This window comes from Eschrichtius robustus, chromosome X (assembly GCF_028021215.1).
Source record: "Eschrichtius robustus isolate mEscRob2 chromosome X, mEscRob2.pri, whole genome shotgun sequence".
NCBI classification, from domain to species: domain Eukaryota; kingdom Metazoa; phylum Chordata; class Mammalia; order Artiodactyla; family Eschrichtiidae; genus Eschrichtius; species Eschrichtius robustus.
Window position 1 is genome coordinate 117425721 of NC_090845.1, and position 26026 is coordinate 117451746.

Consider the following 26026-nt stretch of genomic DNA (forward strand, 5'->3'; position numbering starts at 1 on the left):
CAGTGTAATCCACTTTTTAAATATATACACACACACCTATATATGTACAATGCTGAACAAAAGTATGTAAGATTATATACTAAAATGTTAATAGTAGTTATCCTCTGGGGGATAGGATGTGGGTCATTTTATTTTCTACTTTTTCATTTCTTCGTGGTTTTTTTTTCATTTTATCTAATAAACATGTATACTCATTTGTATAGTAAAAACCTATTTTAAAAAAAGGATATCCTGAAACAAAGTTTGCTCTATTACATTCCATCTCAACGGGTAAGCATTGATCCACTATCTATAGACTTTTAAGATCTTATATCTGAGTAGATTTCAAAACATAGAAACAAATGCTGTAGGCAACAGCTTATAACTTTTCTGTCCATCTGGTCATAGTGGTATCAGTAGTTATTGCAGAGGAAGTGGAAGAGATAGTAACCTGTTTCTATTAATACTACTTATTTTAATTGTGTGTGTGTGTGTGTGTGTGTGTGTGTGTGTCTGTGTGTATTCACTGAAACATTTACTGAGTGTCTACTGTCTCATTGGGGGATACAGGGTTGAGGTAGAATACGCATAAGCCCTACCCTCAGAGAGATCATTCTCTAGTAAAGGAGACCCACGTTAATCAAATAACCATCATATATCACTACCAACTTGATAAGTGCTAGAAAGAAAAAACACAGGATCCCAGGAGAGGGAATACTGTAGAACCTGGTCTAATCTGATAATTACATTTCGGTTAATCAGGTCCAGTAGTAATGCTAAAGAACTTCAACCAAAGGAGGGAAGCACGATAAACATCCTGATTTCATCATTTTTGTTCTCCTTCCTCTCCTAATCAACTCAATGAAATCAGAGTCTGCCATTGCTAGTTAGATCTAGAGGCTATGTTAACTCATTCAGACCACTAGAGGACCATGCAGAAAACATATACTATTTAGTCTTAAATATACATATAGACACAGAGAAAGAATGAAAACACACACAAATGTTATTAGCAGTTTTCTCTGAATGACAAGATTATGAGTGGGTATGTTAGAACATTTCAATATTAATTAAATTATATTAAAGCATAAAAAGCATTTTTCAAATGTATATGTACCAGATATGTGACATTCAATACCACAAAGCAGATATTATATTTCATATACAATTATGCTTATAAATGTACGAGAGGGAATAACAAAAACAATGGCTACCATGCATTTGGTTCCTATAGAGCAGCACAGGCCTGAGTTCTTCACAGTCCTCACTGGATTTAACCCTCTTTAACTCATGGCTCAGAGAGATGTGAGTTGCCCTTGGTAACAAAGAGAGGAGGTGGTAGAGCTGGGACTTAGACTCAAGTCTGCCTGAAGGCAAAGCTCATGCCTGTCTCACTATGCCCCTCTGCTTCTCGCCTAGATGTTTTGTCCTTTCAAAAGGGATGACCATAAGGCTAGCTAGGGAGTCCAGAAAGACTGGTATCTAGTAGGCAATTAATAATGTTTAAATTTTAATTTAAATTTAGAAAAAGATGTGCACTGATTTACCTAACTCCCTTACCGGCCCTTCTCTTTGATCAAAAGCCACGTCTGTCTGGAGAATTCACACAGGCAATCTCCTCCAAGAACCTCTACCCTCCAGTTGGAATTAATCTCTTCCAACCTCACAGGCATTTTGTTTTTTCACTTTGTCTCCTTTTTCTAAGAGGGCATTCAAACCGTGTAAGCTTTGAGCCTTAAAAAACCTGGATTCACCCCTATTCCCTTAGAAACCTGCTAAAATTTTTCTTACCTCATTTCCCATAGGATGCTTTGTACCCAAATTACTCACGCATAAAAGTCTCAGTTTCTGAAATTTGAGCTACTTGAAGGTAGGCATGAGGTAGTTTTTATCTTTGAATCCCCTACAATACCTGCCTTCAGACGTGCTAGGTACTTGCTCAGCAAATGCTTTTAGTTAAATATAATAGAATTCCCCTGCAAGAAAGAAAGCTAGAACTGGGGAGATTGTCTGTGACCATGAAACAAAATACACAGTGGCTATAAAACACATGGTGATTAAGGGCACAGGCCCTGGAGCTGTACGTCCTGGGTTCAATTCTTGTCTCTGCCATTTATCTATTGGCTGTGCAACTTTAGACAACTTACTTAATCTCTCTAAGCCTCCACTTCCTCAGCAATAAAATGAGGCTAATAATAGTACCAACTTCATTGGGTTGTTGTGAGGTCTAAATGAGATAATATAAGTAAAACACTTCAGAACAGGACATTTTTCATTCATCTCTCCCTGGCTTAAATACATATTCAGTGCGGAGGTGTCTGATTTTCACCCCAAGCCTTCAACTTTCTCTTCTCCATACCAGCTCCACATCTCCTACCTATGCCACCCAGACTCATTCAAGCCCAGCCCAAGTGACTCCAGAGCCTGCCCTCTTAAACTTACACTCCACTGATGAACTGGGAAGCAAAGGAGCAGACTAAAGGTATGAAACCCCATTCGGCCTTTGCAGGTAGTCTAGATGTAGGCTGATGGAGCCTGGAACTAAAATCAGAGAAACAGAGCTAGAAGGCAACGACATGTGATCGGTGAGACAACTGAGGCCCAGGGAGGGCAAAGGGGAACAGAATGTAGGGAAAAGATGGGGGGGAAATATGAAAGAAGAAACAAGAGCTGGTGACTGACTGAAAGAGGAGACAGGGAAAAGCAGGAGTATGAGGGTGTGCCGCAGCCCCTGGAAGCATCTCACAGTCAATGGAAGGAAAGGTGTTTTTAATTTCTATGTTACCACTTCCAGCTTAGAGGAAAATTGTTTCTACCTCCACTCGATTGACAGGAGAACTCAAATCTCTCAAACATATGCTTCATTACTCAAATATCAGGTACTGCAATTCAGTGAGACAGAAAGAGGAGAAGGAACATACGTTTTCAGAAAGTAAACAAATCCCAGTGGGGGAGGGGTGGGGAATAATCACTCTGGGCAAAAGTGGTATTTTTCCTGGAAGCTTCTAGAGGGCAGGGACAATGTCCTTTAATTTGCTTTGTTGGGCCCACTAGTGAGAAGGAGGGCCATGATAATGGCAGCTATAGGGGGGAGTTCTGAGCCCTACTGAACCAAGGGGCACGCGCTGGGGTAAGGAGTTAATCTACATAATCTCCTCACCTCACTGCTGGCCCAAGAACACTCCGCACCCACCATTTTTGTAGGCTCTTTTTATTAAACAGTTTTCGGTCTAATGACTGACTTCTAAATCAATAGAGGGCACAGGAAAGGTTTACAACTCTCCCCAGCCTCTGGCTCTGCTAAAGCCACAGAATTCTGAAACTGAATTAAATCCAGAAAGTTCTTAGTTTAAAACCAAAATAACTTTAAACACCCAGTTTCCAGTTGTTTTTCCAACAGCACTAATAATTAAAGAATCACATTTTTTATAACTTTGTAACCAAAATATCTCTTTGAGTCAACTCCATAAAAGTACACTAATTAAAGCCAGCATCTTCTGGCCTCTGATGAGAAATTCACCCTTTTATAATGGGATTACTAGAGCTTTGCTGTACAGATGAGTGGTTTGATTAATAATTTACATTTCTGAGGATATATAACCTCACTCATGGTCATGGTCTGCGTTCCTAAAATTCTCCTATTCAGTTTAATGTCATTATATTTGGCCCCGGCAAATGAATTAAGTTCTGATTAGACATCAATGTAATTATTCTCTCCCGTATACGTTATTTTCAAAAAAGAAAGGGTTGTGACGGAACGGCCGGCAGTTTGAGCCGAGGAGTTCAGCGGGGCTCAGCATGGGCAGGAGCTGTCAGACTAGTCGAGAGGAAAAAGGCGTGAAATGGAGAAAAATTGCTCAGTACTCACTTAAAATCCCCACTACATTATAACAACTAAATTAACAAATGATTGAACCTCAAAAACATGTTTATCAACACTCAAGCAATTATTTAGTCACATATTAACTGTGAAGGGAAAGAGCTTTGCTTGAATAGTGTCCCTAAACAGTTATTTCAAGCAGAAATGACTGGAGAAATTGCTCTGAGCTGATGGAAGACGGTGTTCTAACCAAGGGCAATTTTACTTAGGGGGAGAGGGAGAGACAGGAATCTGACAGGAAAAAAGTGGAAGAACTGCCAAGAGCAGATGGAAACAGAAAATAAGGCAGCAGAGAAACAGAAGACGCACAGCAACCCTGCTTCCTCCCCCTTGATCTCCTCCACAGACAGCAGGTAGGAGAAAGCCTTCCAACGCTGGATGAAGATAGCGCTTTTCCTCCTCTCTGCCATGATAGCGTGCACCAGAAAATGCAACAAAAATATGACCTGAACACAACAACGCCTTCGTGATCTAGCCTCTTGCTTGTGTGTAAAATATACCAGAGAGGTATATTTGGAAGAGAAGCTTCAGGAAGCTGAAAAAAGGATTGCTCCTGGAAGTATTGACATTTCAAAGAGCTCAGCTTCACACCTAAGAATGCATAAAATAAACCCCTCTTTCAAAGGGTCCTTTGCCTAAGTGCTCTCTCACCTGTGCACTGGAGCTGCTTCAACATCATCTACATGGGGCAAAAGTTGTTGAATTACATCATGAAGTCCAGCTTTGTCTAGGATTATGTCTGTAATGGTAATGCATCATTTACCTGGCCCCACGTGGGGTGAAGTGGTCCACAAAAATGACCTGTCTAGATAATAATGCATGTATATAGTGCCTTACAGTTTTCAAGACATTTTCACATACATTATCTCTACTCCTGAGGAAAGCAGGACTGTAATTATTATCCCCATTTTGCAGATAAGAAAACTGAGGCCATTAGAGTCTAAGTAACCACCCAAAGTCATAAAGGCCATAAACAGAGAACTAGAATTAGAACTTAGATTTTTCTGACTCCAAGTCCAGTGTTTCTTCCATTGCCTTGAAGCACCAAAAATATTTTTAGCCATTCAAAATGGAAATATTAAGGGAAAAACAGTGAACATAACTTGATCTTTCCTTATCAATTCACAGCCATCACTAGGAACATTAGTTGTTGGATCTATTATAACATAGGGGCTACTGAGACAGGTAGGGATATACCCCTCTATAAAATGCCCCCAACTGCCACATTCAGTGAGTTCTTGAGTCACTTTTATGTCCTCCACTCTTACTGTCACTCGTTAACTTCTTGCTGCTCATATGTACCTCCCTCTGGCAGTCTTTCAAAGCCCTTCTAGTTAACTGCTTATCTACTACTGGCTGGAAAACTAGAAAATCAAGCTTGTAAAGACTGTGCATAAATTCAGAACGGTAGTAGGCTCTGAACAAGGACCCAGGAGCTCTCAGATGAGTCAACTACATAAAGCAGGAGCTCCATGTCGTTTTAGGTACACAGAGATGTTTTCTGCTTAACCACCATTTCTCCTCTCTGATGAAGAGAGTTCAAGTTGTGAGAGAGACAACTTCCAGAAAAGCGAAGTGTTGCTGCATTCTGAAAAGTCTGTTCTCACTCAAAGTCAGTGGTACCCTGGGGAAGACTGGAATCCTCCAGCGTACAGAAAAAACCCAGACATACCCCAAATATTTCCTGATGGTACAAGGTTGAAAAGTTATAATGAAATTCTACAAGGAAAATAGAACTCAAGGCTTGAAAGTGTAGAGGTGGTGGAGATATGATGAAAAACTCAGAATTCTATCCCATTTTTCTTCTCAAGGACCACAAATCCTACAATTTCTTAATTTTGTTTTACCTCAAGCACACTAAGAACAGGAAAACCATGTCACATGGTGGCTTGGAAGAAGCTGTGGCATCAATGAGTTTCCTCATCTGTAAAATGGACATAATTACAGTATGGACCTCATAGGGCTGCTGGGAAAATTAAATGAGATAATTATGTAAAAGTAAGCATCATATAGTAGGCACTTAATAAACTGTCACTATCATTATTATCATTATCATCATCATCATCATCATCATCATTATTAGGTAGGGGAGAAGAAAAAGAGAAGAAAATCTACTTTCAGGGAAGTTTTTCAAAAAACAATTAATTAAGCAGAAACAAAAAACGATTGTGCTGCCCCATTTTACTAAGCGCATCAAAGTAAATTAAGTTTAGGAAACGAGGCAATGCAAAGATTGAAAATAAAGAGCAACTTTTTTAAATGCTTCAATCATTATCAAAACAACATTAGCAATAGAGCACTCCAACCACTGTAGCAAAGGGTCCCAGGCTCATTTATGAGGGCAAAGGCTTCCTGCAAACGAAGACATAAACTCCAAATCGAGGCAGCAAGGATTGCTCATGGAACTGTGCACATATTTGCAGAAAGCACTCACTGCTTAATACCCCCAATGTGAACTAGTGAAGGAACCCTAAAGAGATTGTGGATCTAGGCCAAGATCAAGATGAGATATCTTCAACTTCATGTGGTGAAAACAGCTCACATCACATTTCGTAGGAGTGAAGTACTGGAGCAATTTTCTCAACAATTTATTCTACCAGAATCTTGGGGAGGGGGTGTATTTTAGGGAAAAAGCAACTGTGTCCCCCAATTTAAATTCATTGGAGTACTAAGTAGTTATAAGAAAAAAGTGGATACTCTCTTTTTCTCAGCAATCAGTAATACATCATCTTGTAGCAGTCCCTGATTTTAGTCTTGTCTCTCCAGACAAGGAGACAATCCTACAGAAGGGATTTGGGGCAATGTCTCTACAAACATGGCATAATTGCCTTGAGGTCCAGGACCATGTTTTATTTTGTTCTTATGGGGTTTATTTTTTCTAAGAGCGAAGCAGGAAAAGAATAAGAAGAGAGAATGAAACAAGATAGAGAATGAAACAAGATAAAGAATGAGTACATATGGTGACAAGGTAGAAGGCACCAGCAATGAGTTCAGACATTAGTTGTCTCCATGTTCCTTTGCTAGGGTTGTCCTTCTGCCTGTCCCCACAATTTGAGAAATAATATATTTATATGTATGTGTGTGTGTGTGTGTGTATGAGAGAGAGAGAGAACGAGTAGGTGCTGCCCCCCTACTCTCTACCCTCTGTTCACATGACAAGCGTTCAGCTTCCATTCTATAGCAGCCATATCTGGAAGCTAATCCAATCAAAATCTTGTCACAACTTCCTTTCTCTCCTAGTCTTGTGCTGTTCCAGAACAAGAAAACACAACATGCAAAATGCAGAACTGGACAGAGACGTGAACGCTGACATGCAAGGCCCTCAGATAGACAGCCATGTCAGCTACTCTTCACGCTAGAATACCAGCGTGATCACTCCACCACCCCCATCCAGCCAGGCAATGGTAAGATAACATCTGTGGGCTTGGTTATTCTGGGAATGAAACAAATCACAAATACTCCATTCTAGAAAAGCACCTCCACAACCCATAGAGTAAGATTCAGCCCTCCACTTCAACTCGATTCTCATGTCACATCACTTCTCATCACTCCACTTTCAGCCAGTAGATCAGCTCCAAAATCAATCTAAGAAGTACATGAATGGTACATGTATTTTTAAAATGAGCTTAAATTATTCATTCTTTTGCCAAATTGTTAGTCTCAACAAACTCTTCACAAGAGTCTGACTGCATAAATAGGTTAACAAATACTTCAAGCTTCTGTATTATACTTCATATAATCAACCCAACATCCCGAGGCTTTGACCCAAGAAACTGTTGTGAATGTATGTTTTATTAGCTAATTTGAATAATTTTCTCAGCTAATTCTAAGTATTTTATTATAATACACAAAATAAGCTATAATCAACCCACCTTACAATTCAAACAGGTTAATTCTTATAAAGGTGCCATAAATCTAAAGATTTCGAATGTCAAGTAGTCAGAAGTGTTATTTTTCTATCTGACCCCAATTCTCTCCTTGTGGGACAAGAAGAAGGTAGCTGATTCCATCTGCTTAAGGAAGGATAGAAGAAAGCCCCAATATCCATAATTAACTTTCTTTCACAGGAAGTGGCATAATGAGGTAGTTAAAAGCATACACTCTGAGAGCCAGGCCACCTGGGTTGAAATCCTACTTTCCCTATTTATTAGCTGTGTGACCTTGGGCAAGTTACGTAACCATTCTGTGCCTTGAGTTTTCATCCATAAAATGGGGAAACTACTACTACTACTTACTTCATAGGGTTTATTGTGAGGATTAAATGAATTAATATATGTAAAACACTTAAAAGGGTACCTAGCACATAATGCTATATAAGTGTTTGCTCTCACCACTACCATCATCCTCCTAGCTGGGTCTCTGAATCAGGGGAGATACTCCCCATCCAGCTATGACAGTCCTACAAGTTAATAAGGAGAAATGTAATTTCCTACCCATTCTGGCAACACTACAACAGCTATCTTTTACAGTCATACACAGGTGCAGTAAGAACTGAGACTCAGAAAAAGAGGAAAGATAATCACTCACACAAATGAGAAAATGTAGGGCCATTAAGCCAGTTTTTCCCTCTTAAATGGAAATAGTCCCAATGGTCAGAAAGTTTGTGCATGTTCCACAAATATCCAACTAACTCCTGGAGAAAATGGTATTTAAGTAAACATTTTTGTTTTTTAAACAAGTTTTATGGGCTAGTGGAGGGAAAGTACCATTTATTCTTTCTTCAGAGATTTCATCCTTTACATACAGGTAAACAGAATGTCCTGGGACAATGATTTTTGACAATACCCACCTTTCCAAAGATTGTAATGCAGCTTCTCTAAAAACCACGTTTTTCCTTAACCAGAATCTCTCACTGGGAGGTTTGTTTGGTTTTTGTTAATTTTAATTTTTATTTGTTTTTTGGCTGTGTTGGGTCTTCATTGCTGCATGCGGGCTTTCTCTAGTTGCGGCGAGCTGGGGCTACTCTTCGTTGCCGTGCGTGGGCTTCTCATTGCAGTGGCTTCTCTTGTTGCGGAGCACGGGCTCTAGGCACGCAGGCTCAGTAGTTGTGGCTCACGGGCTCAGTAGCTGTGGCGCACGGGCTTAGTTGCTCCACGGCGTGTGGGATCTTCCCGGACCAGGGATCGAACCCGTGTCCCCTGCATTGGCAGGCGGATTCTCAACCACTGCGCCACCAGGGAAGTCCCTCACTGGGAGGTTTTTATAACAAGTATTAATGTTGGAATGGTAATTTATAAATTATACTTAGCGTTTGAAAGCCCAGTGCCCAAATAACGATGCCATTGAGCAGCACATCTCAAATGATCCCCAGAACTCACCTTGGAAAACTGCAGCATTCTGAATAATTAAGAACTTGAGCTCCATACTTGCAGACTGAAGCAGCTGTTCCATGTTCAATCGTGCTGTTAGTTGGTATTTTTCTTCCATCTTTCTTGAGCAGCATGTTGGGCCCTTGGGGAGACATACTTGCAAATCTGATCCTGAAACAAACAAGTTTTTCATGTTTCAGTAAGCACAGTGTCTCTCACACACACACACACACACACACACACACACACAGGAGGCAAACAAGGCAAAACAATGCATTTCTTTTAAAATACAGTAAAATCTTGATTATCCAAAATCAGTGTTTATCTTAACTAATCCCTGCTTTCTCTCAATTATCTTTATGACTGATTCTTTCTGAATAACCGTAAGAATTAATTGCCTAGGTTTGACTCATAAATGCTGTATAAACTAATTTATAGCACAAAGTATACGTCACTGAACACCAATATTTAATTTGTCTGTTAAAAGACCAATCTTCACTCCTATAATTTCTTTTTCTTGATTGTAATTTATGAATGAAAACACAACCAAGAAGCCACTTTCGAACTTCCAGTTATGATTTCCTAATGAAATGCATGTCTGGCCAATCCAATGTCGCTAACATTAACGTTCAATCACCAAAATCCCTTACAACTCTTAACAATTCTAGCTCTAGCACAAATGCCAACCTCTTGTTCCTCTGAATTCCTGAGCTACCTCGTCACCACCTCCCTTATGATGCAGAATGCTTTTTTATTTCTGTATCTCGATAAAGATTTGCCAAATGAATAATCTTCTTGATTATTCCAAAGTTAGGGAATCAGAACCTCTTCTCAGTCCTCAACCAATGTGACCCTTTGCAGTCCTCACAGTTAACCAATCCCTCCTTAAAACACTCCCCCCTCCTTGCTTTAGTGAACCTACCCAGTTCACTAAACCTATCCACACACACCCCATACACCCACATACACCCCCCCACTGCTATGGCTATTCTTTTATATATATATATTTTTTAATATTTATTTATTTTACTTATTTATTTCGGCTGCGCTGCATCTTCACTGCTGCACACAGGATCTTTTAGTTGCGGCATGCAGACCCTTAGTTGTGGCATGCAGGTGGGATCTAGTTCCCCGACCAGGGATAGAACCCAGGCCCCCTGCATTGGGAGCGTGGAGTCTTACCCGCTGGACCACCAGGGAAGTCCCACTATGGCTATTCTTACCTACCTTTTCTTGCTTCCTCTTCTTCTGCCTATCACATAAATGTTGTTGACCCTCTTTCTCATTCTACATCTCTGCCCAACCCCAATGATCTTATCTAACCCCTGTGATTGCTGAACTCTCTAATCCTACCTTCAACCTTTCTTCTGAGCTCCAAAATCCCACATTTTCAACTACTCTGTGGGAATCTGAAATTCAGCAGACCCCAAACTGAACTCAGTATATCCCATATGAACACACACAAAGTTACGTCTCCTGTATTCTGTATCTCAGTTAATGATTATCATCTACCAAGTTTCCCCATAATAAAAACTTTTTGTTGTTTTCAGCTCTTCGCTGGTGACTCAACACACTTCTGTATCCATGGAAGTCATCAGCATATAAAAGAAAATTGAAGCCATGGGAGTAGGTGAGAGTCATTCAACAAATATTTTATTGGGTATCCACTATGTGACAAGCACTGTGGATACAGCAGTCTGTAAAGTCCCTGCCCTCGGGGAGCTTATATTCTGGGAGACAACAAACTACATACGTAAGGTCAAGCAGTGATAAGTACTACAGAGAAAATAAAACTAAGTAACGAAGGGAAAACAAACTGTGGTATATACACACAATGGAATACTACTCAGCCATAAAAAGAAATAAACTATTGATACATGCCACCACACGGATGAACGCCGAAAACATTATGCTCGGTGAAAGAAACCAAATTTTAAAAATTACATACTGTATGGTTCCATCTAGAAAGTGAAAATTAATCTATGGTGACAGAAAGCAGTTCAGCGGGTGAGAGTGAGGAAATTTGGGGGAGTGATAGATATGTTCATTATTTTGATTGTGATGACTGTTTCATGGCTGTAAACATATGTCGAATTTATCAAACTGTACCCTTAAAATATGTATAGCTTATGGTATGTCAATTATACCTCAATATAGCTGCTGTTTTTTAATGTTTAAAAAACAAAGTAAGGTAGGTAGGGAATGTGGTGATTGCAGGGACGATTCTATTTATGTAGGGTAATCAGGGATGGCTTCTTTCATAAGGTGACATTTGAGGAGAAATGAGGGAAACAACGGAGAGTCCCAAGACTTTATATCCTCTACCAATACTAGCAAATATTAGGGCTCAATGCATATTTAAGTCCAATCTCCTTCTTCTTCTGTAACTCCTGTTTTACTCAAACTTTCCCTTCAATAAGCATCTGTTGAGCTCTTCTGTGGTGGCCATGAAAATGTGCATCTCAGACCTCCTACCGCAGGGAGTGTAACTGACGAACGGTCCCAGCTGCTGTGCTCTAAATTCAACGCCATGTTGTGCCCAGGCCACAATCCCTAGGGGCTGCTCCCAGCCAATGACTGAGCATGGCAAAGATGCCAAGTCCTGTGAGACACAGGACTTTGCTGGCAGGCATTTTGGCTTGAGGACTCCCCACTGACCTTGACAAAACTGTACTGCAGTTTACATCCTCTCTACTCAACCTTCCTTCCTTCCCTCTCTCCTCCACAGGGGTCAGAGCTACACCACAGTCGAATGGCTCATTTCCTTCCCAAGTGTTTTCCCCAAGAAACTTCTTGCACATCTAGTGCTATATTGGCATCTGCTTCTCAGAGGACCCAGTCTAACATATCTTCTGTGTGCCAAGCACTGTGCTACACGGTAGAGGTACAGCTTTCAACAGGAGAGACGTGGTCCTTATCCCAAGGAGCGCACTGTCTAGAGGGGTTAACAGAGATGAATACCTAGTGCATATAACTGGGTGCGATAAAGCGACATAGTTAGCTAGGATGACAAAACATGTATATGGGATATCCCCCCAAGGGGGGACACCCCCAAAGTTCCATAAAGTCCTTGGCAAAGTAAGCTTTCACAATAAACATCAAATCTTACTGAAGTGAGGCTAGAAAGCATATTCAGACATTTTAGACAGCTTTTCAATGACTGAGGTTTTTTTTTTTTTTTTAAAAAAAAAGGTGGGGGGAACTAGTTAGCCCTAAGTTACCAGAAAATTTACTTTTGTTACAATCTCTGATTTCCCTAGGAATTCCAGTTATCATGGCCCTAATGTATGTGTCCAAGTTTTCTTAATTTAGGAATGAAATTCATCAAGTTCAACCTCACATGACATCACTGTTGAAGTCCACAGCATTGACTCCAAGCTCTCCACTTCCTCCTCCTCAAGGGAGCTGCTGACAAAAGTAGTAAAGGAGAGCATGGATAATACATATCACCAAACCTAACCCAGCACTGCAGTTTATGGTACTGGATGGAAAGGTGACGTTTAATGTGTCAAAATACAATTTGGGGTCTGGAGACACAGAGTTCAGATTTATCTCCTATAAATGTCAATCTCATATACAAGCCTTAAACCAATTTTAAATAGGGTCTAAGCTCAAAGGCTTTGTGATTATCTTCAGAAAAAGAAAAAACAGAGCTAGTTCTAGCTCACTGTGTTCTTTCTACATGAGGTTACAAAATGTAATGCTATTCTAGAAGTAGAAACTGATTCAGTTTATTGGACCAAGTAGGGAAAGAGTCCCCTTGGGGACAAGTGGCTAATCTAGATTTAAACAAGGGTAGTTGGAACACATGTGTAGATATGAAAAATCCTATATAGCAGGTACTTTCCAAACACCAATTTATTTTCTTAGTAAACTGATGCCTAAATAGTGTGTGTTTAAAATACCTGTATTTGCATACATTCATAAAATTAAATGTTATAGATAAAATTCTTTGTGTTGCTAAATTTTCATTGGTGATGATTTCCAGTTTTCAAGAATGGTAGGGTTTATTTGGCAGGGTGGCTGTTAGTACTGTTCTTACTCCCACCAGCTCTAGCTAGTGGGAGTTATAAAATAATAGGGCTCAGATCTTTTCTTTGTGAAGTGCTGTGAGTTGCTTACATCTTAGAAGGTAACAAACTGCCACTCAATGTACCAACAGAAGCCCAGGAATGACTCTTTAAATGACCATGACGCCAGTTTGGTTTGCCTTAATATGATAATTCATGAAGTAACTTAGAGCATGCATAGGGGTACCCCTTCCCTGAGTTGGTCAAATCTCATCATTGTATAAACTCCTACTACCTCAGGAATTCAGTCAGCCAAAATCTTTAAAGGGCTAAAACCTCAAATGAGAACTTATGGGAAAACATGTCAGATGTCATGAAGAAAGGTACGTGTTATATCCAAATATAAGAAATGTATATATAGCAATATTTATCCTCCCACCAACTTATCACAGCCTGGTTAATCAATAAACCAGTATAATTGATCTGGGGGCTAAGAGTTAGCTATAGATTTGAGGAAATAAAACATCTATAAACTGATAAGAATTCACGATTTCCAAACCAGGAAGGAGAGAAATAAATGCCAAAGGGAAAAACATTTTGTTTTAAGTAAATTTCATATAACTCACAGGCCAGCTTAAAATAAGCCTCAGTACATGATAGCATAAGGAACAAAGTGGGCCAGGAGAGCTAGACACACCTAAATGAAATGACAAAAATGAAATATAACCATTTTAATGCATGAACATGCCCATGAAAGAAACAAGACAGAAAGAACACACAAAACAGAAAGAAACAGAGAAAGAATTTAGAGGGGGATCCTCATCAACAAAACAAAGAATTACTCTGGGAACCAAATCCCAAGCGGGATGAATAAAAAGTAGAACCGAGGGCAAATGACTAAGGAGGTACACTGAGAACTGGTACATACTTGTGTGAATAAAAAAAGAAAGGCCAATTCAAGAAATAAGATGTAACTTACAAAAGACATAGTAAGTAGCAAAGCATTCTTTAAGTATGTCAGGAACAAAAGAAGGTTAAGGGAAAATAGCTCCTTTATTATAGATGGGAAGGAAAAGTAATCACGGACCACACTCGTCACAGAGGTGCTCACATTTTTTTTTTTTTTTGTAAAAATGGAATTCAGCTGGGAAATGGGAATAGAGACAAGCACTATAGCCTGGGATGGAGATAAGGAGAAGACTTAGCAACTGACTATTCGAATGAGTCAGAAAGGTTCAACTCTTTAGGGCTTAATAAGTTGCATTCCCAGATGCTAAAAAAAAAAAAAATTAACTGAAGTCATTACAGGGCTGCTAGTTCCCATTTATTCTGGAGGATTAAAAAGTGCCTTCATACTATAATCTCCTCTCCTAGATTTTTAGTTCCTGAAGAGCAGAGAATGACTCCCATCTCCTTTGCGATGCCCCGTCGTTCTCAGCCAGTCCTGTACATGTAGTGGTGCATTAATGAGGGCTGCAGACTGAGAACACAGAAAGAACACTTTCTGTCTGTCTGATCTAAAAAGAAGGAGTGGAGACAGATGACCCTGAAAATGTTACATCTGTATGCTTTGATCTTGGAAAAATATTTTAAAATACCACAAAAATCAATTTCCAAACATCTTGAAGATTCACAAATAGATGTTTCGCTTGAAGAAACTATGAAGTAATTTATTTCTAGTTATTTTGAGACAATGTCTTGCTTGCACAGTGGGTCCAGTTCTGGGTCTTACAACTGAGAAGGGATATTTGAGTTATGGAAGCTTTTCTCTGGAGGATTATTCCCATGTGTATCCAAGCTGGGCACCCTTACCAGTTGCTTTCCCTTCCAGAGGCTAAATCACAGGTGGTCCACCGAAAGCTCCCTCCGATGTGTACTCTTGTGTGAGGGGATCTCTTAGGTGTGGCTACCTGTGGCCTTGCCTTCTTGACCTGTAACACAGACTCTCTCCTTTGGGCCTAGTTCTTACTCTTTTTGGCTCCATTCAAGGACTTGACATTTTAGACTGCTTCTGGTTTCCCTTAGCCACCTCCGCCAGGACTGGGACTTCAGTTCCTCTCTGCCATGCAGTCACAGGTGCACCACACTACTCACCTGGAGACCCCATTCCAGGCCTGAGCTCTGTCCCTAATTGGAAGAGGACAGTGAACACTATATACGAGGCTGTTTAATTGTATCTGTTCTACTGGATTTTATTCCAAGTCAGTAAGTATTAACGGCCTGGAGGCCAGCATCGTGGTAGGCAAAACACGTATGGTCCCTCTGGTCAAGTAGTTTACAATTCAGTCCTAGCCCCACCACTTACTAGCTTGCAACCAAGGGTAGATTACTTAACCTCTACATGCCTTTTCGTCCCTATTATCAATACCACTTACCTTGCAGAGTTGTTTGCAAGGACTGAGTGAGATTATGCATGTAAAGCTCTTAGCCTACTTGGTACAAGGTAAGTATTCAATATATGTTAAGTAAAATTAAAATAAACAAAAAACAAATTCATGCTAAGAGACCAGACTTTCACACACAAAAATAGCTAGAGAACAGTAAAAGCTGATATATGGTTAGGTGACAAAATATGCAGTATATTTTCTGAGGTGACAGAAATAGTCTATATTTTAATTGGGGTGGTAGTTACATGGGTATATAAAGTTGTCAAAACTCAGTAAATTCTTCACTCAAAATGAGTGTACTTTATTATTTATAAATTATATTTCAATAAAGCAGAATTTTCAAATATGTAATATAGACAACATTTGCTAGATAAGTAAATGCTCACCAGAGGCTCTAGGTGTCAAAGAAGACTTCCGGGAGGAGGTAGGGCTTGAGCTACACGGTAAAAGATGAGAAGGCCAATGGGTGAAATGCATTTGGCACCTGTGGAATAGTGGGGCAAGAATAACCTGCCTGGAGAGAAGCTAGAATCTGGGGTATAGCTAGCTTATCAGGCAAGATGGGCCAGAGTCTGAAGGGCCTTGAATGCAGACAAAAGACTATGGGCTTGACTCCATGGACAGTAAAGAACCACTGTTGAGTCTCAAGCAGAGGCATAATATGATGAAGGGTGCTGTTGAGGAAGATTAGTCTTACAGCTTGAAATTGGGAAGTGAGCTAAATAACCCCTCAAGGTCACTTCCAGCCCCCCGATTCTCCAATTACCTTTATTATGTTCTATATGTTGGTTATTTTACTACACTGCAATTTTAGCTAATGACTATAAATTGTCAAAAATCACATTTAAAAACACACTAAAGAACAGAAGAAATATTAATGTAGACCTTGATCCTTATACTTTTCTAAAAGCAGATAGAACATATTCAAACAGCAACAGAAGAGACTAAATCGTCAGGGCTCAGTAACAATGAAAATTGAAATCTTTTCCATATATATACGTGTGTGTGTGTGTGTGTGTGTGTGTGTGTGTATGATTTCACACATTTTATTGCCAAGGTCTGCTTTATGAATGGCAGATTTTTTTTGCTAATGAACGTATGCTGTGCTAAAAACAATAATGTAATATTATCATTAAAGTAATATTACGCAAAGGAATGAATGATATCCAAAACTGGTTGCTTCATGACTTATAGGGAAAATAATAGATGCCTATTAGAATTATCCAAAGGATTAAGTGCAGGTTGCTGTACAAATGAACAAAAAAATAACTTATCAACCATTTCTAAAAGGTTTTTTTTTTAACAGAGGACAAGTCAATTTGCCATCCAGAAATATTAACTAATTTCCTTAGCATATAACAGTGACTTGCTATTAGAACGGTGCCTTTTCCCCTAATTAATCATTACCTAAATCAAATCTTACATGCTCATTAATTTCTTACTAATCAAGATAGGAATACAGATGAAAGAAATGGCTGCATTTGAAACCAGTGGGGAAAGTGAGGATTGCTGGTGGAAGAAATCGTCTTAGGGAACCCAGATGAAGGTTACCCTTCTGTTATTTAGCCTGAAAGAACATGACCTTGCAGAGGGCACACCTGGGTATCACGAGCTCAGACTTTAAATCAAAGATCATGCCTGGGGCCGCGACAGACTCTGCCTCTGTAAAAGGCAGGCCAAAATGTCGCTACCACATTGGGGTACTGGGAGTTTAAAGCAACCCTGGAGATAAGCCATTCTCTAAGCCTGAGAATTAAAGAACGAATTACCTTTATCTCTACTGCCAACTGTCAATTAACTGCATATCATTTCATGCCCAGTAAAGGTTGAATCCCTAGATCACTACACTCTCCCACAAAGAGGTTCTTTCTGGACCACATTCCCAACCAGCAGTCAAACATGTGCTCTGGGAACACAAATTCACTGATTACATTCAGCCTTCCAAAGTGGTGAACAATTCATTCATACAACATTTACAGAATGCCTACTTTGTGCTAGGGTCTCTGCCCAACCCAAGGAATACAGTAATGAACAGGACACAGTCCCTGCCCTGGGGTTCACAGATTGGTCCAGGAAATGGACTCCCAAACTATCAATAACTAGAAACTTCTAGGTCACTCTGGACACCTCATTCACCCTCATCCCCTATAGCCAACTGTCACTAAATCCTACTGGTTATGCTTTTTAAATATCTCTCATCATTCACCTCCTTTCCATCCTTGCCTCATCACCTCACCTCTTTTCACTTGGAAAACTATTACAGCCTCTAAACCGGCCTTCCTGCCTCTACCCTCTCTTCCACCCAAGCCGGAGAGAGGCGGTGCTAAAGTACATATCTGATCACATCGTTCTCCGTCTTAAAAACGGAGCAAAGACACAGGGGTGTGAAAGTGGGTGGCATATACAGGCACTGCCAAGGAACCTGGTAAGGCTAGAGGGGAAAGTGAGCTGGTGGAAAGTGGCTGGGGCCGGATGGGGAGGAGCTATGTGAGCCCTGCCCCCAGATGATTCCTAGTTATCTTCGGCTATTTTTTGTTTGTTGTCTTTTTACATTTTTTTCCAGCTTTACTGAGGTATAATTGACTCTGAGTTATCTTTGGATTGGATTCTCACAGGAGAGAGTGTTCGCGGGGGCAGAGATGCACTCCACAAGCCTTCTGTCCTTTGAATTCCCATAGCACTCCCGCAGCCTTTATAAAGACACTTCCCACACTCTCTAACTTGCATCATAGTTACATTTGCATGCCTTATCTTCGCTAGATTTAAGTTCCTTGAGGGAAAGACCCTTGACTGACTTATCTTTGTATCTCAAGGGGCTCGCTGACATTTGGGCTTGATGCCCTGCCCTTTGACTTGGAAACAATGCCAGAACTTCAAGAGAGTTCAGTTTTAAAGGAACCAGGTCAGATTAGTTGATGCTAATAGAGCAACTCGTAGAAGAACAGTATTCCAGGAAAAATAAAGAATCCTCAGAGCCCAAAATGGAGCTCTCTCTCACCTCCTCTTCTCCCTTATTCTCTTCCCTCCACCCCGCCCCCGCCCCACACACACACTTTAGACAGGGTAAAAACCCTAATAAAAACAAAATTGGGTTGGAGGATATGCCAGTTGGGATAAAGAATCTATTTATTTATTTATTTGTTTATTTATTTATTTTTGGCTGCGTTGGGTCTTCGTTGCCGCACGCGGGCTTTCTCTAGTTGCAGCGAGCGGGGGCTACTCTTCGTTGCGGTGCGCAGGCTTCTCATTGCGGTGGCTTCTCTCGTTGTGGAGCACGGGCTCTAGGCGTGCGGGCTTCAGTAGTTGCGGTGCATGGTCTCAGTAGTTGTGGCGCACGGGCTTAGTTGCCCCACAGCATGTGGGATCTTCCCGGACCAGGGCTCGAACCCGTGTCCCCTGCATTGGCAGGCAGATTCTTAACAACTGCGCCACCAGGGAAGTCCCGGGATAAAGAATCTTTTAGAATTCTGCCAGAGGGACTAAACCAAGGCAATTTTCCTGTCTCCCCCTAGTCACTCTTTCACTAATCGTTATTCTACTCAGATAAGTAGCCGAGATCCCATCTTTTAGGAGATGTATAATTTTTATTTTTCAGATACAATGTTCAAATACGCAGACCTGAAGCATAGCTGAGAATTTCAACACCCTAGGCCCAATCTAAGTGCTAGGCCATTTCCCCTGTGTATGAAATCACATCGGGGGGGAAAAAGAACCCTTCCCTACCAAGACTAAAGTGTTATTATCTGTTCTGCTACCAAATCAGCTGTGTGACTCTACCGAATACTTTTTCAGATCTGGGCCTGACTAGATGACCCTGCAGACAATTTCAGGTCTGAGAGTCTGCTTCCAACTGTAGGTCAATCAATCAATAGTCACTAAGCCCATTCTAGACTAGGCATTGGGAGGACACAAAAGAAGCAAAGGACCTGCCTCTGTCCTTCTAAGAAGGCTCTGTCAATAGCACTCGACAATAGCTATACATGAACATGGATATGAGGCCAAGGCAAAGACCAACAACTCAGCCTTCTCAGTGCTTCACCCCATGTAATAACCACATTCCCTTTCATATACCCCTTTGTCTCCAGAGGCCAACTAATGTCAGATAGCTTCCTGATGGATGGCACGCAACAGCAAAGGGAAGGACTCTGGAATCAGACCAGGTTGTGAATCCCAGCTTCACCACGTAACAGCTGGCATGATCTTAGGCAAGTTACTGAATCTCTGAGCCTCAGCTTCCTTATCTATAAAACGGGAACAATAACACCTACCTCTCAAGGTGGTTGTGAGAATTAAACTCCTATTTAATGTTTCCCAAACACATGCCTTCATTTCCTGCTTCCCTATTTTGTTCATGCTATTTCTGTCCCAGGAGTGCTCTTCCCCTAGCTTCAGCTATTAAAACCTTCTCATCCATAAGGTCTCTCTCAAGTGTCTCTTTCATAATGTTTGTCTCTCCTCCCCCAGGTACCCTCTCCACCAAATAAACCCCAGGAGCTGTCAACTCTCTGAATTTTCAGCACACTTTGTACTTCTAATACTGCATTTTGCAATCTAGCTTTTATAGCTATTGTTATACTTTTATTACCCCTACCATTAAATTGTACGTTTCTGTAGGCAGGAACAATATCTTGGCCATCTTTGTATTCCCTGACATGGCATAGTGCCCGGAATATAGTAGACACTCAATTAATGCTCGTTGAATGGATGAACAAATACTCAACAGTTAGACTCTGCTTCCTATAGATAGTAAGCTCCTTATGTCTTGAGGCATTCAAGCATAATTTGGGTAGCAATGTCAGAGATACCACAAAAGGGACTCCTGCACTATGTAGCATGCTGGGCCTGGTGACCTCCAACGTTCCTTTCTCTCTGCGTTTCCATGAAGACCACACTCTAACTCACTAATCTCTTTACACGCCAAGACTGTCGCTGCCACAAATGTTAGAACTGGTCCTTTTGTCATAAACAAGTGTGACAGTATTTCTTCAGAGAATGTCTCATCTGTGACAACTATATATTTACCATTCTGCATGCAAGCTGTACCTAAAACTCAGTATACCTGACCCTAAAAAGGCAGTCTTTTGCTTCACAGATGTCTCTGGCTTCTAAAACTCCCTGTACCTGATGTTTCTGCAAACCACAAAGACTAGGTAGAAGGCTACGGTAGATTGAAAGCACACCATCACCTTGACCCTACAAGTCCTGTGAAAAGGTTTTTCAAGTGACTAATAAGCAACGATTGCCTTCTTATGGCTAAAGTGTTTAGAAAAATATTTTTTTTTAAGAAAAAAAATCCAATAAGGCCATGAGTTAAAGACACAAAGTCCATGCTGAATAATAATACGGTAGCCTATTCAGTTTCAGAACTCTTCTTCTGATCCAGAGTGACTAGGTAAGTCATTTCACTCCCCAGGTCCTTGATTTAACCATTTAGAAAGTGGGTCAACAGCAGTTGCCACCCACATCCCTTTCAGGAAACACACTGAAATTTTATAACCAACTTTAAGCTTCCCTAGAACAAGTTCCCCTTAGACTAGAGAGCTCTGGTAAATTGGTATGATTCAAGAGGCCCAGAAAGTTCTCTTCTGTAGTGGACTGAATGGTGCCCCCCAAAAAGATTATGTCCATGTACTAACCCCTAGAACCAGTGAATGTGACCTTGTTTGGAAAAAAAGGGTCTTGCCGATGTAATTAAATTAAGGATCTCAAGATGAGATCATCCTGGATAATCCAGGTGGGCCCTAAATCCCATGACATGTCCTTACGAATGACACACAGAGGAGAGACACAGGAAGAATAGAAGGCCATGTGAAGACAGAGGCAGACATTGGAATGATGCAGCCACAAGCCAAGGAAGGCCTGGAGCCAACAGAAGCTGGAAGAGGCCAGGAAGGATTCTCCTAGAGCCCTTGGCGGGAATGCAGCCCTGCTGACACCTTGATTTTGTACTTCTAGCCTCCAGAACTGTGAGATAATAAATTCAGTTGTTTTAAGCCACCAAATTTCTGGTAATTTGTTATGGCAGCCCTAGGAAACCAGTACACCCTCCCTCTCCCACCTGTAAGTACCTGCCTAGTAATGTCTAAATGTTTCATCATGGGTGAGTTACTACTTGGTTAAGCAATTTCATCAGGTGTTGTCTTAAAGCGTAACATTCCTTGAGTAATTCCCTCATACCTCAAGGCTAAAGAGTTTACCTGGGAGCTTCCTGGAGCACAGGAAAGAGGGGGTGTGGTGGGGGAGTTAACCCAGCACACCTGGATAGGCACAAGGGGCGATGTCAAAGGGAAAGATTAAAAAAAGATCAAACGGGCCAAAACCAAATTTTATCTACGCTCAGCCTTGAGAAAGTCATATTGACGAAGCCCAAATGTTACTTTAACAGCATAGTCCCATACTATGAAACGGAAGTCTTGCAGGAGCAAAAAATAACAATATTGCCTCAGTCCTTGGTTCATATTCCAGAAAGTCTGTTAGGAGGGCACTCAGACTAATCCAAACGCCTCATTCTCGCTGCTCAAATGTGTTTGTTTTCAACGTATGGACACCAAGGGGGGAAAGCAGGGCCGGGGGGCGGGGGCGGTGATGGGATGAATTGGGAGATTGGGATTGACATGTATACACTGATGTGTATAAAATAGATAACTAATGAGAACCTGCTGTATAAAAAATAAAATAAAATTCAAAAAAAAATGTTTGCTTTCTTAAGCCTGATAAATTAGGTGTATTTTGTATACATGAAAAAAAGCATTTTAAGCTATTAGCAATCAAATAATCACAAAGGGAGCTGGGCAGCAATGGAATATGCCTATCAGTCTGGGCCTCCAGCCCAACCCTGAATTTGGTAGGAGTTTCTCTTCACATTGTACCCGCCCTAGTCTTCCAGCACTTCTGGAGACGCTGTTTAACCAGCTCCCAGGCAAATCTTTCTGATGCCCAATTGCCCTTACTGTTAAGATGCTTCTCCCAGCTCTAATGGCTAACCTAAATTTCAGTTTCAAGCCATTGCACCTTGTAATTACTTTCTCAGCCACTGTAAATAATCTGTGCCCTCTATTCTATCTTTCCCCTTTCCCCATGATAGGGACCTGTGGAAAAGGGAGTCGGTTGCCTTGTTAGTACAACATACACACTGCACCTGAGCAAAATGCAACCAAAAGAAAATCAAACACTCACTCTTGATCCCTGAGTGAGAAACAACGTTATTGATCTTTTCCTTTTTCCTATCCTTCAGCTGATCTGAGTGTCTACACTGACATGCTCTAGTGCTGTGGCATTTATGCCATCTTGGGGACTAGCTGTGTAAATGCTCCAGTAATTTTATACAACTTCAACATACCGTTGTGTTAGAACTTGAGTATCTGAAGAACTGAGAAGGACAGATTTTCCTCCTCCTTCTCCTCCCCCCACTCTCATGTAATATGAATCAAAATCTTCACTAATTGGCCCTCCTCCTGCCTGTTACTGAAGTCTAGACTTGGTGGCAACCCCTTCTGTGGAAGAGATTTAATGAAGGAGAAAGTGCATGGGAGGGGAATTGGCAAGCAAACCACTGCAAAGCAGCTATAAGAAACTTGGAGGCACAAGGAGTTTTGGGTAAGCTGAGATTGGAAACTAAAGGATATTGTTTCAAACACACACAGACGCGCGCGCGCACACACACACACACACACACACACACACGTTGGTGAAGTCACTATGCCCTGAACCAAATGTTTCCTAAAATTGAGGAAATTTTAAGTTGCATGAATGCAACACATAAAAGAGTTTTCAATGATGCTCAGTAGTGACTTTTTTCCTCCTTGCTTTCTTTGGGAGCCATGAAAAACAAAAATAAATTACCCAAACAGGTAATTTGGGGATTTGCCTTCCATTCCCATGATTTCGCCGAAAAACTCAAAAATTTCTAATAGTAACTTCATTCTCCTGTCAAGCTGGGGGTGATTCAGATACAGAGCTCTCCAGAGCCCAGTGTGGGCTCCAAGAGGGAGTGCCAGGAGGGCTCCAGATCAAGCTGAAAGAACCAAGCCTGGATCCAGGATCTCCCTGTGGGCTGCTAGTATTATATGACCTGCCTCCTGAAAGCCACCAGCTCTCAAGACTGCAGCAATTTGGTTTGGGAATGTCTGCCTCGTTTAATTTTTACATTTTTTCAAGAAAGAACTGAAATAAAGTAGAAATGACATGGGAACTATGCAGCCAATTCTCCCAAAACCATGCTGACCGCGCATGTATGTCTAAGGAGTGCGGGGTTCAAGTTAGCTGAGGCTACAGTCAACTAGGGCAGTGGTGGAAACAGTGTGATGCAGTCACTGAGGCAGTTCAACTCAGAGACGATAACCTTCACTGAACGGGAAAACCAAATGCCCGTGACCCCAGGCTGCTGAGCTGCATTTGGGAATGCAGCATTCCCACAGATCCAAGCCATCGCTCTTCCCAGGCCCTCCTCCTTCCCCTCAACAGATACGGAGACCCTCCGTGCATGGTCCTCATCTGTCTCCATGTCTGCCTCCCCCACCAAGAACAGAGAGAGGGGAGTTTTTTTCTTCGAATCCCCAGCATCTCACACATACTGGGTTCTCAAAACTGGTTTCAGAAGTAATGCCCAGAAATGCTGAGCCCACCACAAGAGTAGTGATTAGGAACATGGTTCTGAAACCAGACTGAGTGGATTTAATTCATTTTGTAGCTATCTGACCTTGTACAAGTCACTAAACTTCTGTAAGCCTCGGTTTGCTCATCTGTAAAATGGGAGAAATAATAACACCCACCTGGTAGTTCTATTGTGAGGATTAAATGGGATGTTGCCCATAAAGGGCTCAGCATAGCGCCTGGCTCAATAAATGTTAATGATTATTAGCACTGCCCCCACCACAGGTGCTCAATAAAAACTTGCTGAATTGAAGTCACACCAGTGGGAATGACTAGCAGATGTGAAGGCAGCCTGAGTTGTTTTTTTTTTTAACGTTTTTCCCCACCTCACTCTACACCAGATGACCTCTGAGAATTTTTTTTCTTTTTCTTTTCTTTTTCTTTCTTTCTGTTTTTTGTTTTGTTTGTTTGTTGTTGTTGTTGTTGTTGTTGTTGTTGTGAAAAAGGATAGAATAGGGGATAGTTAGGCTCCGCTTTTGCTGATCTTCAGTTTTTCATTCAGGGCAGAAAACCAAGCCTGGCAAAGCCAGGCAGATGATATTCTGAGAAATATGACACGGCTATTAAAGACCCTAAGTGAAAGTTGTGTAATGAGCATGAATCTGAATACATTTAAATTTCCTCTAGATCCAGTAATTCCAGCGTCATCCTTATATATTTTTTAAGTGTTCTTTTGCAAATGTGAGAAGACCAAAGCCCTAAAAGAGAGCAGAATTTTTCCAAGGGTGGAGGTTGGGTTGAGGGTAGGGAGGGGTGCACAATTGTCATGAAAATTAACCCCTGAAAATGCACAGGATTTTATTACCAAATGGATGCCTGAGGAGATTACTAGATTTTTAGGGTCTTTACTATCAAGAGAGCAACCTGCATGCCTGAAATAATTAAGAAGAAGAAACTCAATTATCTAGTAAACTGAAATTTCAAACCGCCCTGCTTACCTAAATGAGAAAAGCTGCTTAGACTAAAGCGTCATTACTTCTATTTAGACAAGCCTTAGCAAAGATATACAAGGAGCTAAGGAATGGGACCCCACATTCTTCCCTAAGCCACAACAATGCCTGTTTATGTAAATACGATTTTCAATAACAGAACAGAATCTGAAAAAAATGTTTGCATTATTGTCTCTGAAAAAATGCAAACGCAGAAGATGAAACTCAAGGGGCTTTCACTACGATTGGGCACAGAATACCCTAAAATATTTATTCTATGCGAGTCTGAGCCTGGATTCCAAGTGGATCTAAGAAACAAGCAATGACTCAAAAGGTCTGAGTACAGTATGAAGAAGCACCAAGGTTTCTCTGACTCCATGGCAAGTGAGTGCATATTTATTCAAAAACTCAGTTTAAAAAGAAATAAAAGTAGTAGTAGATATCTATTTACGTTTATTTGGCAGCCCCTTCCAAAATCTGGGCCAGAATATAAATACCCTTGCCTCCATCATCACCATCTGACAATCAGACACTCTGGCCACATGACCATAACAACCTCCAGGCGCAAACTAAAAGCTCATTAAAGACTAGATGAAGGCTATTTATAGAAGAGCTAAACAAAGAAGGAAAGAACTACTAGCAAAATTAATTAGACTGTTCATACTTTTGACAACTATTACTATTTGTTTGAACTCAAGTGTCCAGTTCCTTTACTGACTGGTATTGATGACTACAGAGATGCCACGTATCCAGAGTTTTCAACTGACCCTGTAGTTTTTTGGTTCAAGAACTCAGGTTTTGACCTATACTCTGTATATCAGCCTTCCTGTTGCTGTTTAGGCAGCTGATAAGAGGCAGAAATCCTTCTTGCTCATTAGGC

At 40.9% G+C, this 26026-nt stretch overlaps 1 protein-coding gene across 2 annotated transcripts in view; it reads right to left on the reverse strand.

Moving 5' to 3' along the window:
- GPC3 (glypican 3) overlaps positions 1 to 26026 on the reverse strand; it is a 432614-nt gene that overhangs the window by 391621 nt on the left and 14967 nt on the right. For both annotated transcript variants that reach the window (XM_068533011.1, XM_068533012.1), the window contains exon 2: positions 9178 to 9339. In XM_068533011.1, the coding sequence (XP_068389112.1) occupies positions 9178 to 9339 (162 nt within the window). The remainder of the gene's footprint in view (positions 1 to 9177; positions 9340 to 26026) is intronic.